The sequence below is a fragment of the Natator depressus genome, chromosome 4, assembly GCF_965152275.1.
Source record: "Natator depressus isolate rNatDep1 chromosome 4, rNatDep2.hap1, whole genome shotgun sequence".
In the NCBI taxonomy this organism is placed as follows: domain Eukaryota; kingdom Metazoa; phylum Chordata; order Testudines; family Cheloniidae; genus Natator; species Natator depressus.
This window is the reverse complement of record NC_134237.1, coordinates 105,341,671-105,357,175: the sequence shown is the minus strand read 5'-3', so window position 1 is coordinate 105,357,175 and position 15,505 is coordinate 105,341,671. Positions and strand designations below refer to the sequence as shown.

The 15,505-nt window shown below is 41.1% G+C and overlaps 1 protein-coding gene across 1 annotated transcript in view; it reads left to right on the top strand.

Annotated features, from left to right (window-relative positions):
• The first annotated feature begins 5,378 nt into the window (after positions 1–5,378).
• The window catches only part of RBPJ (recombination signal binding protein for immunoglobulin kappa J region), a 94,273-nt gene continuing 84,146 nt past the window's right edge, over positions 5,379–15,505 (top strand). Inside the window, exon 1 of the mRNA XM_074951580.1 lies at positions 5,379–5,595. Within this exon, the coding sequence (XP_074807681.1) occupies positions 5,435–5,595 (161 nt within the window). The 5' untranslated portion in view covers positions 5,379–5,434. The remainder of the gene's footprint in view (positions 5,596–15,505) is intronic.

Genomic DNA, 15,505 nt, shown 5'->3' with positions numbered 1-15,505 from the left:
GTTCCGAACTTTGACTGTTGGGTGTGTGAGAGAGGTAATGGGCACCCCATAGTTGCACCTTCACAGTATTGGAATTCAGTGAATATGTCTACACTGCAATTAAACGCTTGTAGCTAGGTGGTGGTGTGTAGGGGACAAATGGTAATACTGTATGAGGGATTGTGGTTTGATAGGGAATTTTTACAATGATGCTAAAAAAATTAAATGATTCAGAGCCATCAGGCTGTGCACACTGTTAACCTACATAACCACGATATTAATACTGTTAACCTCATCCTCCCTCCCCCTCTTCCTTCCTATTGTTTGTTATGCTCACTTGTTGCACTTTGTCTTTAGATTATAAACTCTTTGGGCTGGGACTATCAACCTGGGTTATTTTTGCAGTGTGTAGCACAATGCAGCCCCAACCTGACTCTAGCTTTTGGGAGCTACCATAATAATAGTAAAATAATACACAGTAAGATATAACCTATTAGCATTAAGATTTAGACAGATTAGAGTTTGTTTTTTTTTTTTTGGTCCCAGTGGCCTACTTGAGAATACAACACACAAGTGTAAACTGTTTAATTTCAAAATCATACCTTTTTGAGATTGCTAGTAATAACTATTCTTATTGATCAAAAGGAGATACTGTAATATTGTCTTTTCTTTCAGCTATGCCGAATAAGAACTTCCATTTTAAACAGCAAAGTCACTTCTGAGATTTAGCTCTTATTCAGTTAGCAGTTTAAGCGATAACTTTTGTTGGTGTATATACACAAGCTTAGATGTAAGATATACTCTGTGGGCAACTGTATTTATTTTCTTTCCTAGAAACGTGGTTAAACCATATTGCACATCCTGTGCTTATAAAATTCCAGAATGGTTATATCATAATAAGTACTAGTAGTTTATGTGATTTACATCCAGAAATGTAAACTGAAACATCATGAGATGAAATGTATTATTTATAATGAACTAAGATATAGAGAGTCTGCGAGGTACTGGCATATATGTTGCTTATTAGTGTATCTTTTATAAAGCAGCTAGGGGTTAAAAATACAATTATTAACTACTCTTACATTTATTAAAGCGGTGCGTAAGGATCAACCAAGAATGGGGCCCCATTGTACTAGGCACTGTACAAACTGTAGTAGTAGCAGACAGTAGTTGCCACAAAGTTTATAAACTAGGTTAAAAAACAGTACTTCCTTAGTCACTTCTGAAAATTTTAATCCTACTGTTTTCGGATGCCCAAACTGACACCTTGAAAGGGGACTAAATTTTAAAGGACAGGTGCTCAGCACTTTCTGAAATCAGTCCCCTTTGTGTTTCAAGTTGGGCTCCCAAAATCGCTGGTCACTTTTGAAAATGTAGTCCCTAATACCTGATTTAGAACTCTTTCCATTGAGTTCAATAGGGGCTGGGTTAGATACAAGACTGTATACTGGATTGGCACAGACTGCCTTGTATAACAAATAAATCCAAAGTCCTTACTGCCCTACACTGTATCTAAAGTTGTTCTTATTCCTCAGATCTGGTACTGTCTTCCATTAAGGATCAGATGTTAGGGCCCTGTCTCATGAGGTGCCGGGTGCTCTCAACTCCCATTGAAATCATTAGGAATTAAATACTCAGCACTTTGTGAAATAACAAAAAAAAAACAGTCAGTACTAGCAATACTTTAAAAAAGTCCATCCAAAAATTTAAATTTGCCTGAAGTTTATTTTCTTTCCAGATTTCAGAGTAGCAGCTGTGTTAGTTTGTATCTGGAAAAAGAACAGGAGTACCTGTGGCACCTTAGAGACTAACAAATTTATTAGCGCATAAGCTTTCGTGGGCTACAGCCCACTTCATCGGATGCATAGAATGGAACATATAGTAAGAAGATATATATCTACATACAGAGAAGGTGGAAGTTGCCATACAAACTGTAAGAGGCTATCAGCAGGAGAAAAAAATTTTTGTAGTGATAATCAAGATGATCCATTTAGACAGTTGACAAGAAGGTGTGAGGATACTTAACATGGGGAAATAGATTCAATATGTGTAATGACCCAGCCACTCCCAGTCTCTATTCAAACCCAAGTTAATGGTATCTAGTTTGCATATTAATTCAAGCTCAGCAGTTTCTCGCTGAAGTCTGTTTTTGAAGCTTTTCTGTTGCAAAATTGCCACCCTTAACTCTTTTACTGAGTGGCCAGAGAGGTTGAAGTGTTCTCCTACCGGTTTTTAAATGTTATGATTCCTGATGTCAGATTTGTGTCCATTTATTCTTTTGAGTAGAGACTGTCCGGTTTGGCCAATGTACATGGCAGAGAGGCATTGCTGGCACATGATGGCATATATTACATTGGTAGCCTTGTCTCTGATTTTATGACTTGTGTTCCTGATTTTTAATTCTGGACTGTGAGGGTGAGTGACCTTTTAGGCTACTACAGAATACTTATAATTTTTTAAAAATAGTTTAATATGTATCCTGGGGTTTTTAAAAATGCATCTGAATCAGTGATACAAAGCACTTTTCTCAAATTATTAATGATTAATCCTTGGAAACAATATACCTTCCTGGGATCCAATTTTTTAAATCAAAATGTGTCCTCTTTGGAAAATATTAAAGTCTTGACATATGGTACACAAGAATATTTTTAGATTTTCCAGTTTGATTCAAAACACACACAAAAAGAAGAGGCCCCACAAAATGACCATTTACAGACAAACTAGGGCAAAAATCCAGAAACCATTCTTACTGCAATGGAACTAGCATGAACTGAGATCATTCATCAGTCTTGGAAAAAAAGATGTTTTCAGGAAGAGCTTTTTAAAGGGGGATTGTGAGTTACTGCTCCACAAACAATACAGAGGATTTGCAGTACGCATTGTGCTTCAGATGAGGAGTGTGCCTGTAAGGAACCAATCAAAATCCTTTTGCAACTAATGAGGAGGGAGAAATCATGGTGGGAAAAGAGTATTCGTAATGATAACTAACACTAGTTGTTTGTACAACTACAGCAAACTCTGTGGCAAAGCAGTCTTTTAAAATGCACAAGTTTACTGTAGTTTGTCTAGGAAGCTGTTCTCCATTGCATTATATTAGCAGTAGAGAATAAGCTGAAGAAGCAGACCAAAAATCATATAGATGACAGAGCCAGACCTGCCAAAGTAGAGTGATAAGAATGAAGTAAACTTTAGAATCTCATTCTCATATTACATTTTTTTTATTAATATGGAGGATCTGAGTGTTAAGCTAGATGGTTTCTGATACTACAGAAGCAGCAAGAGGAAGCTGAAGGGGTGAAGGAAGAGCTAGTAGTGATCTTGCACATCAGTAGTCTACTTTTCAAATGTAGTCCACATCTGATATACGTTCAGGGTCTGAACTAGAAAGTCCTAGTGCACATTTAGTTATGCAAATAACCTTTTAGGCTCCTAAATGCCAATTTTAGGGCCCCAAATCAGGATTTCCCACTTCCTCTTAAATCCCTACTGCCAAGACTATATTAGACTATAAGGTGGATAGAAAGCTGGCTAGATTCTTGGGCTCAACTGGTAGTGATCAACAGCTCGATGTCTAGTTAGCAGCCGGTATCAAGGGGAGTGCCCCAGGGGTCGGTCCTGGGGCCGGTTTTGTTCAACATCTTTATTAATGATCTGGATGATGGGATTAATTGCACCCTCAGCAAGTTCGCAGATGACACTAAGCTGGGGGGAGAGGTAGATATGACGGAGGATAGGGATAAGGTCCAGAGTGACTTAGACAAATTGGAGGATTGGGCCAAAAGAAATCTGATGAGGTTCAACAAGGACAAGTGCAGAGTTCTGCACTTAGAAAGGAAGAATCCCATTCACTGCTACAGGCTGGGGACCAACTAGCTAAACAGCAGTTCTGCAGAAAAGGACCCGGGGATTACAGTGGAAGAGAAGCTGGATATGAGTCAGCAGTGTGCCCTTGTTGCCAAGAAGGCCAACAGCATATTGGGCTGTATTAGTAGGAGCATTGCCAGCAGACCGAGGGAAGTGACCATTCTGCTCTGTTCGGCACTGGTGAGGCCATACCTGGAGTACTGCATCCAGTTTTGGTCCCCCTACAGAATGAATGTGGATGAATTGGAGAGAGTCTAGCGGAGGGCAACGAAAATGATTAGGGGGCTGGAGCACATAACTTACAAGGAGAGGCTGAGGGAACTGGGGTTATTTAGTCTGAAGAAGAGTAAGGTGGTGATTTGATAACAGTCTTCAATTACCTGAAGGGAGGTTCCAAAAAGGATGGAGCTCAGCTGTTCTCAGTGATGGCAGATGACAGAATCAAGAAGTAATGGTCTCAAGTTGCAGTGTGGGAGGTCTAGGTTGGATGTTAGGAACAACTATTTCACTAGGAGGGTGGTGAAGCACTGGAATGGGTTACCTAGGGAGGTGGTGGAATCTCCATTGTTAAAGGTTTTTAAGGCCCGGCTTCACAAAGCTCTGGCTGGGATGATTTAGTTGGGGATTGGTCCTGCTTTGAGCAGGGGTTGGACTAGATGACCTCCTGAGGTCTCTTCCAACCCTGATACTCTATGATTCTAGGAAGTCTGTCCATGTGTAGATCATTTAATAGTCTGGTTACTGACATTGTTTCTCTTGCCTGCTCATTCTCCCCTCTACCTTTCCAGTGCAGCCAAAAGGCAGTTGCCAAGTTAATTGTGTTGAAGAAAGTGAGGCCCATGCTCACCACCACGGCAGTTCTCTACTTATCTGTCTGTAACCGAGCAGGGGAAATGGGGATGCACGCGGAGCCCGTGGCCAGTTGGGCTGCCCTGGTACCCTAGCATGGGGGGCGTCCCAGGGAGGCCCGGGTGGGAGAGCGGGGGAGCCTAGTGAGGAAGGGAGAAAGGACGCACCGCCCCTGGAAAAGAGTGGGTTTCAGAGAGTCCCTAAAATAGAGGGGGATGGAGGGTGGCGGGCAGGGGAGACGAATGGGCCGCAAGGAGCTAGAACATCAGCGGTTACCCAGCGTGCAACCTCCTACTGCGGGCGGCTGCCTGAGCCGGGCTGGGCCGTCCCGCCCCGTGGGGAGGGCGGCGCTGGAGCGAAGGCCGGGGCGGCTCCACGCCCCGCAGGAGCGCTGCCAGCCCCGCGGCCGGGCACGTTGCGTGCCGGCAAGAGGCAGAGGCGCGCGAGGGAACCGCTCCGCTCCCTGCCTGTGGGACAGAGCCTGACTGCCCCACACAAATAGTCCCTACCGCACCTCTCCCCCGAATGGTTTAGTCCTCGGCCGCCGCCGGCTCAGGGAGATTCAGAGAAACAAGGACCACAAACGCGCAGCGAGGGAATCCCCCACCCCCCCTTCTTCACTTTGTTCTCGCGATACGAGTCTGCCTTAGCGCCGGGCAGGCCGCTGCTGGAGTTCTCGCGAGTCTTGGGCAGGTTCCCACGCCTGCTGCTGCCGCTGTTGTGTCTGAGGGGAGAACCCGGGATGAGGGGGCGGCGCGCCTCCCCACTCTCTCCCTTCCGCGACCGCGTGTCTGTCTCACGGGCCCGCGCACGCGCGCACTCGGCCCGAGGAGGAGGAGGCAGGTCTCGCGAGAGTAGGAGTTTTGGCGAGAGTTTGTGGAAGATGGCGCCTGTTGTGACAGGGTAAGTGCGGGGGGTTCGCAGCGCCGGGCCGGGAGCGATCCCTTTCCGCGGGCACTGGGGTCCACCCACCGTCGTCCCCTGGCTCTGCTACTTCCCCGTCCCCAGTCCGGGGAGGCGGGAGCTCCTAGGCGGGCGATCCGGGGGAGGCCACGAGACACAGACCCTCGGGGGCTGGGACCCCCCAGGTGGCTGCACCGGAGAAGGCCCCCGGGTGATAGGCCGGGATCCCCAGGTGGATAGTCTGGGGGCGGGTCCAGGAGGGCCGAGATCCCCAAATCCCAGGCGGGACGGGGGAGCGGGCTCGGTGCCGGGCACACTCTTCTCACCCCCATGGTGGGTACCTGTTCGTGGGGCTTCCCAGCCCGGGTCCGGGCTGAGGCCCCCTCAGCCACCTGCCCTGGGGCACCAGACAAAGGCTTCTGTCTTGTTGTGGGAAAGCCGCCTGGTGCGTTCCTCCTTTCTAGCAGGGCGCGCTGAGAGGGGGCATAGCACTCCTTCCCCGCGCGCCGGGCTGCGCTGAATTCACCAGGCTCTAGGTCCCATTCAGTAGGAAGAGTCTCCTCCCAAGCAAGACCCCCTGCTCTCTTGCAGAAGTGGGTGGAAGTTCCCCTTTCCCTGCCTGTTCACCATTCTCTGGGTTACAAGTGAATATTCTTAGCTGCCTCCCTCCCAACAGAAGAATAGCAGCCTTCCCACTCCATCTGCTCCTTATTGACTTAGCATGAAAACTACTTGCCATCCCCATTAAGGCCACTGGGTCATACTGAATAATGGCCTTCCACCTGTAAACTGTGTCATGGTAATCAGTGGCATACTCCTAGTCAGCTGCTGTTAGGTAATAATGGTAGATTCACTGTAGTGGTAGGGTGCATCAGCAGCCGTTTTGCACACCTCTGCCACATCTTGAGTTACACTGCACAAAGCAGGCACCATACCCCCAGTCTTGGGTCACACTGTGTAGTTGCGTCCACTCCACTGAACACACACTGACTCTTGAGGGATGGGGCTCCAAGTACAATAGCAGGCCTTGTCTGCTCACCACCTGTTTGTTCAAAACAAAATCCTGGTTGGTAAGAATATTGCTGGGTATCTTTACACTGTGGACTTAGTTTGATATTTTCACAGTGAATGTCACAAACACACAAAAGTACTCATTTCCCCATGAGATTACATTATCTCCAGCTATGGCTATGTGGTTAGAGAGGCCAGCAGCCTGTTTGGGGTGGGGTTGGTGGTTGGTGGTTGTTGCTTTTGTTCTCTTGGCAAAAGTGGCATTATGGTATTTTTCTTGTTTCATTTTGGCCTCAATGGTGGTTCCATTTTTAATCTTGATTGTTGAAAACAAGATCTAAGCTGCTGCCTGGATGTTGCCTTGTTTCTTTCATGTTCAAATGGAGCTTGCTGCTGTTGCTCATTTTTCCTATTTAATATTCTTTAAGGCAGCAGGTGTTTGTTACAGTTTCTGGATGGCACTATTTAGAGTTCTAAGGGTTGTGGGGAACAAGACAAAAAAGTGCTTTAAAATGTTTGTTTTAAATGTTGCTGTGGGGTTAGTTATGGATGAATTATATTCCAGTTTATGTTCATTTCGTTTAATTGTCTGATCATTTGACAGTTATTTTCTTTGCTTGTTGATTAGCAAACTGCTGTCAATAATGCTCTCAGGTCTGTATCATCCTGTCTCTTCTTAGGAGATATGTACTACCTTTTGACTAATTCATAATCCTAGAAAATTTCTTATGAATGATAAAACCATGCTAACAGTAGGAGAGAAGAAAATACATTGAGCTTTAACATGAGAACAGAAAAGACTGTGTGTGTCTGAGGATTCTAAAATTGGTTGTATTGATCAAAACCTGTATAAATTCACTAATTCCTATTAAATGAGGGAGTTCATTGTTACTCCCTGAAACCCTGAATCATAATACTATACTTATTAAAGGTGGGAGATCATTTGTTACTACCTGAGACCCTGAATCATTTTTTATTATTATTATGGATAATCACTTCAAACATATTTCTATCACACAGGTAGACTTTAAAAGACATGCTAAAATTTATTAACAGGTGTGGCTTTATTGTGTTGAGGAGTGTATGTTAGTATACTGAATGATGGTCTCAGGACCTGCTATCTGGTAGAACCTTGCTAAATGCAGATGACTAAATTTTGACGGGAATAGTTTAGTTTGCCGTGATTTATAATATTTCATATTATAAAGTGGAATGAGTTGGTGTTTTTTGCGAGAATTATTAGGTTTGTGGATTAGCAGTATTAAACTCTAGTTTTGAATTAGCAATGTTATACTAATGTTATGCAATGTTGTATCCTGTTTTCATTGTGGATATGTTAAAATTAAAATCTGATGTGTCTTTCAGTAAGTGAAAATTTTTCAGTGGTGGCTTGCAATTTTATTCACACTGAGATTGCTAGACAAAGCATGTAAGTGATTGTTTTCTAGTCAATGCAAGTTGAATGTCTTTCTATAAAAACAATCTTTCTATGAAAACTGTGAATGCTAAAACTTAAATTACAGTAAATAAACCTGCATGCATCTATTCACTTGTGCCAGTAACCTGTTCATGAAATAGCGAGGTTAGCACTTCACCAAAGAAGTTGTTTTTCCGGTATGACCAAAACCTACCTGCTTTCTTATCTACACGAAGTTATAGACTATACCCATTTTATTTCAAATACATTTTTATCGGAATAGTGAAGTATACAGTCATTATTATGATTGAACCTAAATTACTCACTTCAGGGGCAGAGAGAGAGATAATGAAAAAATGTGTTAGAAATGTAGCAGACAAGTAACTGAAAATGTCTTATTCTCAAAAATATTTTACTAATGGAAATGGATAACTTATGGACAGAATATCGTAAGTTTTTCTGCAGAATGTGAATGATTGGGAAAACGTTAATCACTTTAAGGCTATGAAGTATTAATGAAAATATCAGCTATTAGAGATGCATAGATTCAATAAGAAACCTTCATTCTGAGCAATTTTGTGTTATGGAAGTACCTAAAGGCCCCAATTAGGTCAGGAACCCATTGTGATAAGCCTCATACAAATATATGACATAGTGAAAGACAGTTTCTGCACCAAAGATCTTACAGTTTTGTTTAAAACAAGATGGGTGATATAAGCAAACAGAGGTGGATGGGGTAACAATAATATGAGCTTGTTTTTTCGTAGACTTAGCTGTGTGAATAATGTATGGTTATACAGTTTTTAATTATAGGTGTAATATTATCAGATTTATTATTATTTATTTGTTACTGTAGTGCTTAGGAGCCCTAGTTATGGACCAGGACGCCATTGTACTTGGGTGCTGTACAAACACAGAACAAAGAGACGGTCCATGCTTCAAAGACCTTACATTTTAAGTGTAAGACAAGATGGCTATAAACAGACAGATGGGGGGAGTACAAGGAAACAATGAGACAGTATTGGTCAGCATGATAGGCAGTGGTATTAGTATACCAGCAGCATTTCCATTGTCAAGTTTTTTGTAGGTATCACAAAAAGGATGTGACACAAACACACACACACTATATGTATTTACAGAGGGAGAGTATGCACATGACTGCATGTGAGCAAGACAAGCTTTTAAAAAACAAACCAATGCCAAAATAGCTAAATGGTCTTGGGCTGGTAAGTGGCCACTGAGTCAGCAGTGTTCACTATGGGAAGACCTCTGGGGAATCCAACACAAAAAGTGCAGCCATCCCGCATGTATGCAGCTTCCTGCACAGCATTAAAGGTGCACAGAGGGCTGTCCTTGATGCCCTAGGCATGGTCTGTCTTGGCATAGCAAACCCTGCCACACCTGGACCTATTAAACTGTCTCCAAAGGTGGCATAGTTGCCCAAAGTCAGGTTGCTGTTCATCCAGCCTGGTGGTGATGTGAGAGTTACAGGCGGTGGGAGAGGTTCTCTCTCAATTCTGATCACCACGGTGAGCTGAGGATGATATCAGTTGGATAGAGTGTGTGCAGCACTGTCCAGATAAGATTTCTGCTGTGCAGTTGGTGATGGGGTACATCCCATATATTCATTTGCTATATCTTGGTGTCTTGATAAAGGTACTTTGCACCCTGATCAGTTTATTCGCTATATTGTGATGCTAGCTGTTAGGTTGAGGATTTTTGGCTAGGATTGGTAAACATACAAGTTTTATTGTCTTGAGGGTGCCTAGTAATAATTCTTATGGTATGATTGAGTTGTTTGTCTGCTAGTGTAGCATGTGCAGAGCTTAATCAAACGGGCACAACATTCTCCAACTCAGTAGCATATGGTGAGCCCCAAACCACATAGCGCATTGACTCCCCAAGAGGAAACTACTAGTTTGTTCAGAAGACAGTTTCTGCTCTTGATTTTTTGAACTACTTTAGTGAGGTGGCATTTGTGTATAAGTGTGTGATTTAGAGTAATCCCTTGATACACTGGTTTTAGAACATGTGCCAACTTCTGACCATTCAAAAACATATTTAAGCTCAAGTTGGCTCTCCTCATGATGTAAGAGGAAGCATGCTGATGCAGTGTTTCATGTACTTGGTTTGTCTCCATTTCTTGCAGTAGTCACCTTTGGCAGCAATATCACTGTTCAGGTTCTCTTCAGTCTTTTGGAAGTTAGAGTCCCTTGGGGCCAAGCAGGTATCATGGGACTACATGAATCTCCTTGAGATGGTGTATGTCAGTTCGTTGGTGAATGCATAAAATAAATTTGGTTCCAGCATCAAGCCTTTCTAGAGTCTATTCTTCTGGAATCTTCAAGTGCTGGTTTTATGGCCCAGAGCCACTTGCACATGTCTACCTTTGAGCAATAGCACAGTTGCCATGGCAGCCCATCTAGGAAGAATTTTTGACATCTTTATAGCAACCCTGTGTGCCACATGGTGTCATAGGCTGCTGACCAAAAGAGAGTGTAGAGGAGAATGAGTGAGTTTTTGGAGATGTTTACAGGGAGTTCCTCACAAGCATGAGGGACAGCATATGAGGAAGCATCAAAGGTGTTTAAAAAATGTAACAAGTGGGTGATAGTGGCTGGCATCATGGGTTGTTTGGAGGTAGGAGTTGATGTCTCTGTGGCATATATGAGTTAATAGGTAGTGTGGAGACAGACCATGAAGTGCCTTTGTCAAGGTTCCTCCCCCACTCTGAACTCTAGGGTACAGATGTGGGGACCTGCATGAAAACGTCCTTAGCTTACTTTTACCACCTTAGGTTAAAACTTCCCCAAGGTACAAATTAAGTTTTACCCTTTGCCCTTGGAATTTCCACTGCCACCACCAAACTTTAACTGGGTTTACTGGGAAACGTAGTTTGGCCATGTCTTTCCCCCAAAAATCCTCCCAACCCTTGCACCCCACTTCCTGGGGAAGGTTTGGTAAAAATCCTCACCAATTTGCATAGGCGACCACAGACCCAAACCCTTGGATCTTAGAACAATGAAAAAGCATTCAGTTTTCTTACAAGAAGACTTTTAATAGAAGTAAAGGAATCACCTCTGTAAAATCAGGATGGTAGATACCTTACAGGGTAATTAGATTCAAAACACAGAGAATCCCTCTAGGCAAAACTTTAAGTTACAAAAAAGACACACAGACAGGGATAGTCATTCTATTCAGCACAGTTCTTTTCTCAGCCATTTAAAGAAATCATAATCTAACACATAACTAGCTAGATTACTTACTAAAAGTTCTAAGACTCCATGCCTGTTCTGTCCCCGGCAAAAGCAGCATACAGACAGACCCAGACCCTTTGTTTTTCTCCCTCCTCCCAGCTTTTGAAAGTATCTTTCTCCTCATTGGTCATTTTGGTTAGGTGCCAGCGAGGTTACCTTTAGCTTCTTAACCCTTTACAGGTGAGAGGATTTTTCCTTTGGCCAGGAGGGATTTTAAAGGGGTTTACCCTTCCCTTCATATTTATGACAACCTTGAAAGGGAAGACAAGCAGCTAATGTTTGATTCAGTAGAGTAGAAGAGAGCCTATTGAGGAATGAAGAGAGAGGGGTGACATGGTCGAAGTGCCGTGCTAGGAAAATGGTCTTTGTAGCAACATTCTGAATTAATATGAGTGGAGCAAAATTGCATTTTTCAAGGCCAGAGAGTAGGATAATGCAGTAATTGGGATGCTGGGTGAAAGTTTTGGCTCTGTGGATGAATAGACTAGATTATATCTTAGGATCTTATGGAGAAGCACTCAGCAAGATTTAGACATAACCTGGCGGTCCAGCTCAAAGATGGCACTGAGGTTATGAGCCTGAGTGACAGGCAGAATGGTGGTGTTGTCCATAGGAAAGAAGCCAGGAAAGAAGCAGGAAGGACTGTGGTGGGGGAGACTAGAAGCTTTGTTTTAGCCATGTTGACGATGCAGAGATGTCAGCGAGAGAGTCTGAGATTTTAGTGTAGACAAAAGGCATTTAGAGGAGAAAGAGAGGAATAGAGAAGAAGCTGTGTGAATTGTCAACATAGAGATGGTAGTGAATTTGTGGTTGTGAATGAGATTACCCAGAGAAAAGATGTAGAAGGAAAAGAGAAGGGGGGGACCGAGAACAGAGCTCTGGGGAACTACCATTGAAAGTTGGAGGGTGGATAAGGATATGCAAAAGGAGCAATTAGAGAAGTAGCAGAGCCAGAAGAGGACAGTCATGGAAACCAAGGGAGAACAATATTTCAATTAAGAGCATGTCAAAGGCATCTGAAAGGTCAAGGAGTACTGGTTCTGAGCTTAAGCTAGGAAGAGGTCATTAGAGACTTTGGCAAGAGGAATTGCAGTGGAGTGCAAGGCACAGAAGATGGACTGAAGAGGGTCTAGGGTGGAATTGGAGGAAAGCAACTCCAGACAGCAATTGTAAACAGCTGTGCAATGAGCTTAGCAATGAAAGGGAGGAGGGAGATGTGCCTATCACTCTGGGTTTAAACTTTATGGTTAAGATTTGAGAATAGTAAAACTATGGATGTTTATACTGTATGCACACGCATACATAGTCTAGAAGGTTGTTTTTATAAGATCATTTATGGTCAAACGAATAAAAGTCACACAAGAAGGAAGTATTAACATATGAATCATTAGCAATCATTAGCATTACTGTTCTAAATTTCGCTATTGAGAAACCTTTGGGGAATCCTTGAAAATCTTTGAGATAGCTCTAAACACATTTTTTTTTCATGGTTTTATTAAGGATTGTTGTATGAAAATATTATCTTTGATTTTTAGTGTGTTTGCATTTGCTGCTTATTCATTACCCTAAATCCTCTATGACAATTATTTAATTGCCACGAAAAGGACTGCAGTGTCCAATGCAGGAGTAGATTGACTTAAAAACAAATATCTTGTTTTTATTCAGATTATGGTAGTATGTAGAACTTCACTAATCTGTACATCTTTTATTTGACATGCACCAAATAGACTGAGGGAAGACATCAGAATTACATAGTTTTTTGTCTTGTTCAGTGCAGAACAATATGGAAAGAAAAACCAAAAGGGAGTAATCATTTGCATGGTTAATCAGTTTTAATAGCTTTAATTGCTACTAGCGTGGAGCTACAGTGGCAACAGAAGGGATGCTACTCTCTTCATGTAAGTTCTTAAGGGGCAGAATAATCAGACAGATATGGTGTCAAGAAGAGTGCAGTTGTAGAGATCTCAGCAGAACAGGCATGAAACCTTCAGGGGCCATCTCTTTATTTCTTAGCAAAAAATTCTATAATATAATAATGAAGTCTTAGAGATAAGACTTTTATTTTTACAAAATATACTGTAGTACATTATGAAGTATAATAAATTATTTAAAGAAAATTGCACTTCTCAAAATAAGAGAACAGAGTACTTTTTTCAAATTGGCAATAGAACAATTAATTCACTATAGTGTTCTTCGACATTAGTAAAAATTAAAAGATGCTATTGTACTAAAGGAAGAGAAATATGGAAAGAGGGAGAAATGTCTCTAGCTGGAGTGGCTTACAAAGATATTAGGTCTTCATGGTCAGAGTTTTAGTACTAAACTAGATAGTCAATAATAATTAACGTTTACTCTGCTTTGGTGGAGAGCAGTGGTTGAAGGGGGAAGAAAGAAAGAAAAGCTGTGTTTTTAGATGTCCTAAGATGTAAATTATATAAACATCATAAATATTTCGGACTATGAAATACATTCTTATATCTTTGAAGTGTAATTTACCCGGTACATAATTTGATTTCATCTTTAGAAGAAAACTGTGCAAAGCAGAACTTGATGTAGGCTTTTATCAGTAAATGTTAGTAAAAGTCAATTTCATTGTACACACACACACAAACTGATGAAAAATATTTCCATTGATGAGAATCAAAATTTACATATAGGCAAAGTAAGAAAAATGCTGCTTGAGAACTTATTAAACTTTGATTTAAGGATATTTTCTCCTTATATTTTGACATGTAATGTTGACAATTTGTTTTTAATGTTTGTAAAGCTTTAGCTTTTTTAATCTGTGTCTACAGTCACTAAATAATTGTCTGCCCTCAAATAATTTCCCACAATTTTGAAAATTTAAATAGATTAAAAATAGAAAAAAAATGCTTAAAAATAAACATTGATATTATCTGTCTTAAAAAAAAAAATCAACATTTCCAAGCCTAATTCTATGGTTGCAGTATGCTCTTGCTCTGTTACAGTACTCTTCATCCCAAGTCCTTTGAAATTAATTATAAGCATTTCATTAATTGATCTACATGTTACTATAATATACTAAATTGTTGGCTCCCAAGAAGCATTTTACAGGAAAGGCATAGTTGAACATGCAAGTGGGTTTTTAATTAAAAAAAAAAATACTTTGATTAAATTAGTTGAAAGGAACAGTTGTAATGTTCATTAACTTAAATATAACCAGTGCTCATCTGTTCCCACTACTTAGGTTAAGAGCAAAAAATGTCACCTACTTCAGTGTGAATGCGTAAATCTGTCAACAAATTTTTATGTAAATTTTAAGTGTTTATATTCTAATAAAGCTGTACATTTTCCCAACATAAAATTGACCTCTTACTTGAATTTGCTGAGTGATTGATGTTCCACTGTGGAAGGTCATCATACAATATTAAGAAATTCACAATAAGCTTTCATATGTGTACCAAGACATGGGTAATATTGATTCTTACACATAATTTCAATAAGCAAGTTTATATGATGCAGAGGAACAGGCTATGAAATAGGCAAGCAACAAAAGAGCACCTGTCCAACAGCTGATCCGTTTATTTAAGGAGGAAATTATTGAGAGTAACAGTTCAAAAATCATTATACTGTTACTGAATCTAAGAACAGTAAATTTTCAAACCCGGTTTTGTCAAAAAATAAGCAGAAAGGGATTAAAATACACACAAGATGGCATATTTGTAATGATCATACCATTTCATACAAGCACACTTTAAAATGTTTCTTTTACACATTGTTATCCATCTTGGTAATGCTGTGTCCTGTTTTATAGTTTCTTGGGGCTTTTCTTCACTACATAACTTTAGAATATGAAATCTTTACTGCAAAGTTTTACTGGTGTGAAGAATCAAATTAGCTGACGTGAAACCAACCATGACTGTGGTCAGTGTAGCAAGGATAGACTGTGTTCAACATCTTGTCAGCTAGTCATCATTTAATCATGATTAGCTGACATAATACTGGACATGATTTGTCCTAGACTACACTGACTGCAGAATTGTGGTCAGCAGCATTTTAGTTAACTTCATTCTTCGATACCTTTATCAAACATTTTTTGAATAAGAGTTTTTGTAGCATAGACTCGGATTTAATATTCCTCCCTGTTAACTTAAACATCTGGCTTCTTCAACAATATACAGTTAAATCAAATAAAAAACATTTGTCTTTCTTTGGCCTTTCATGCAGGGGGTAAACTCCCTTTCCCCTGCTCTCCCTTCCCCTG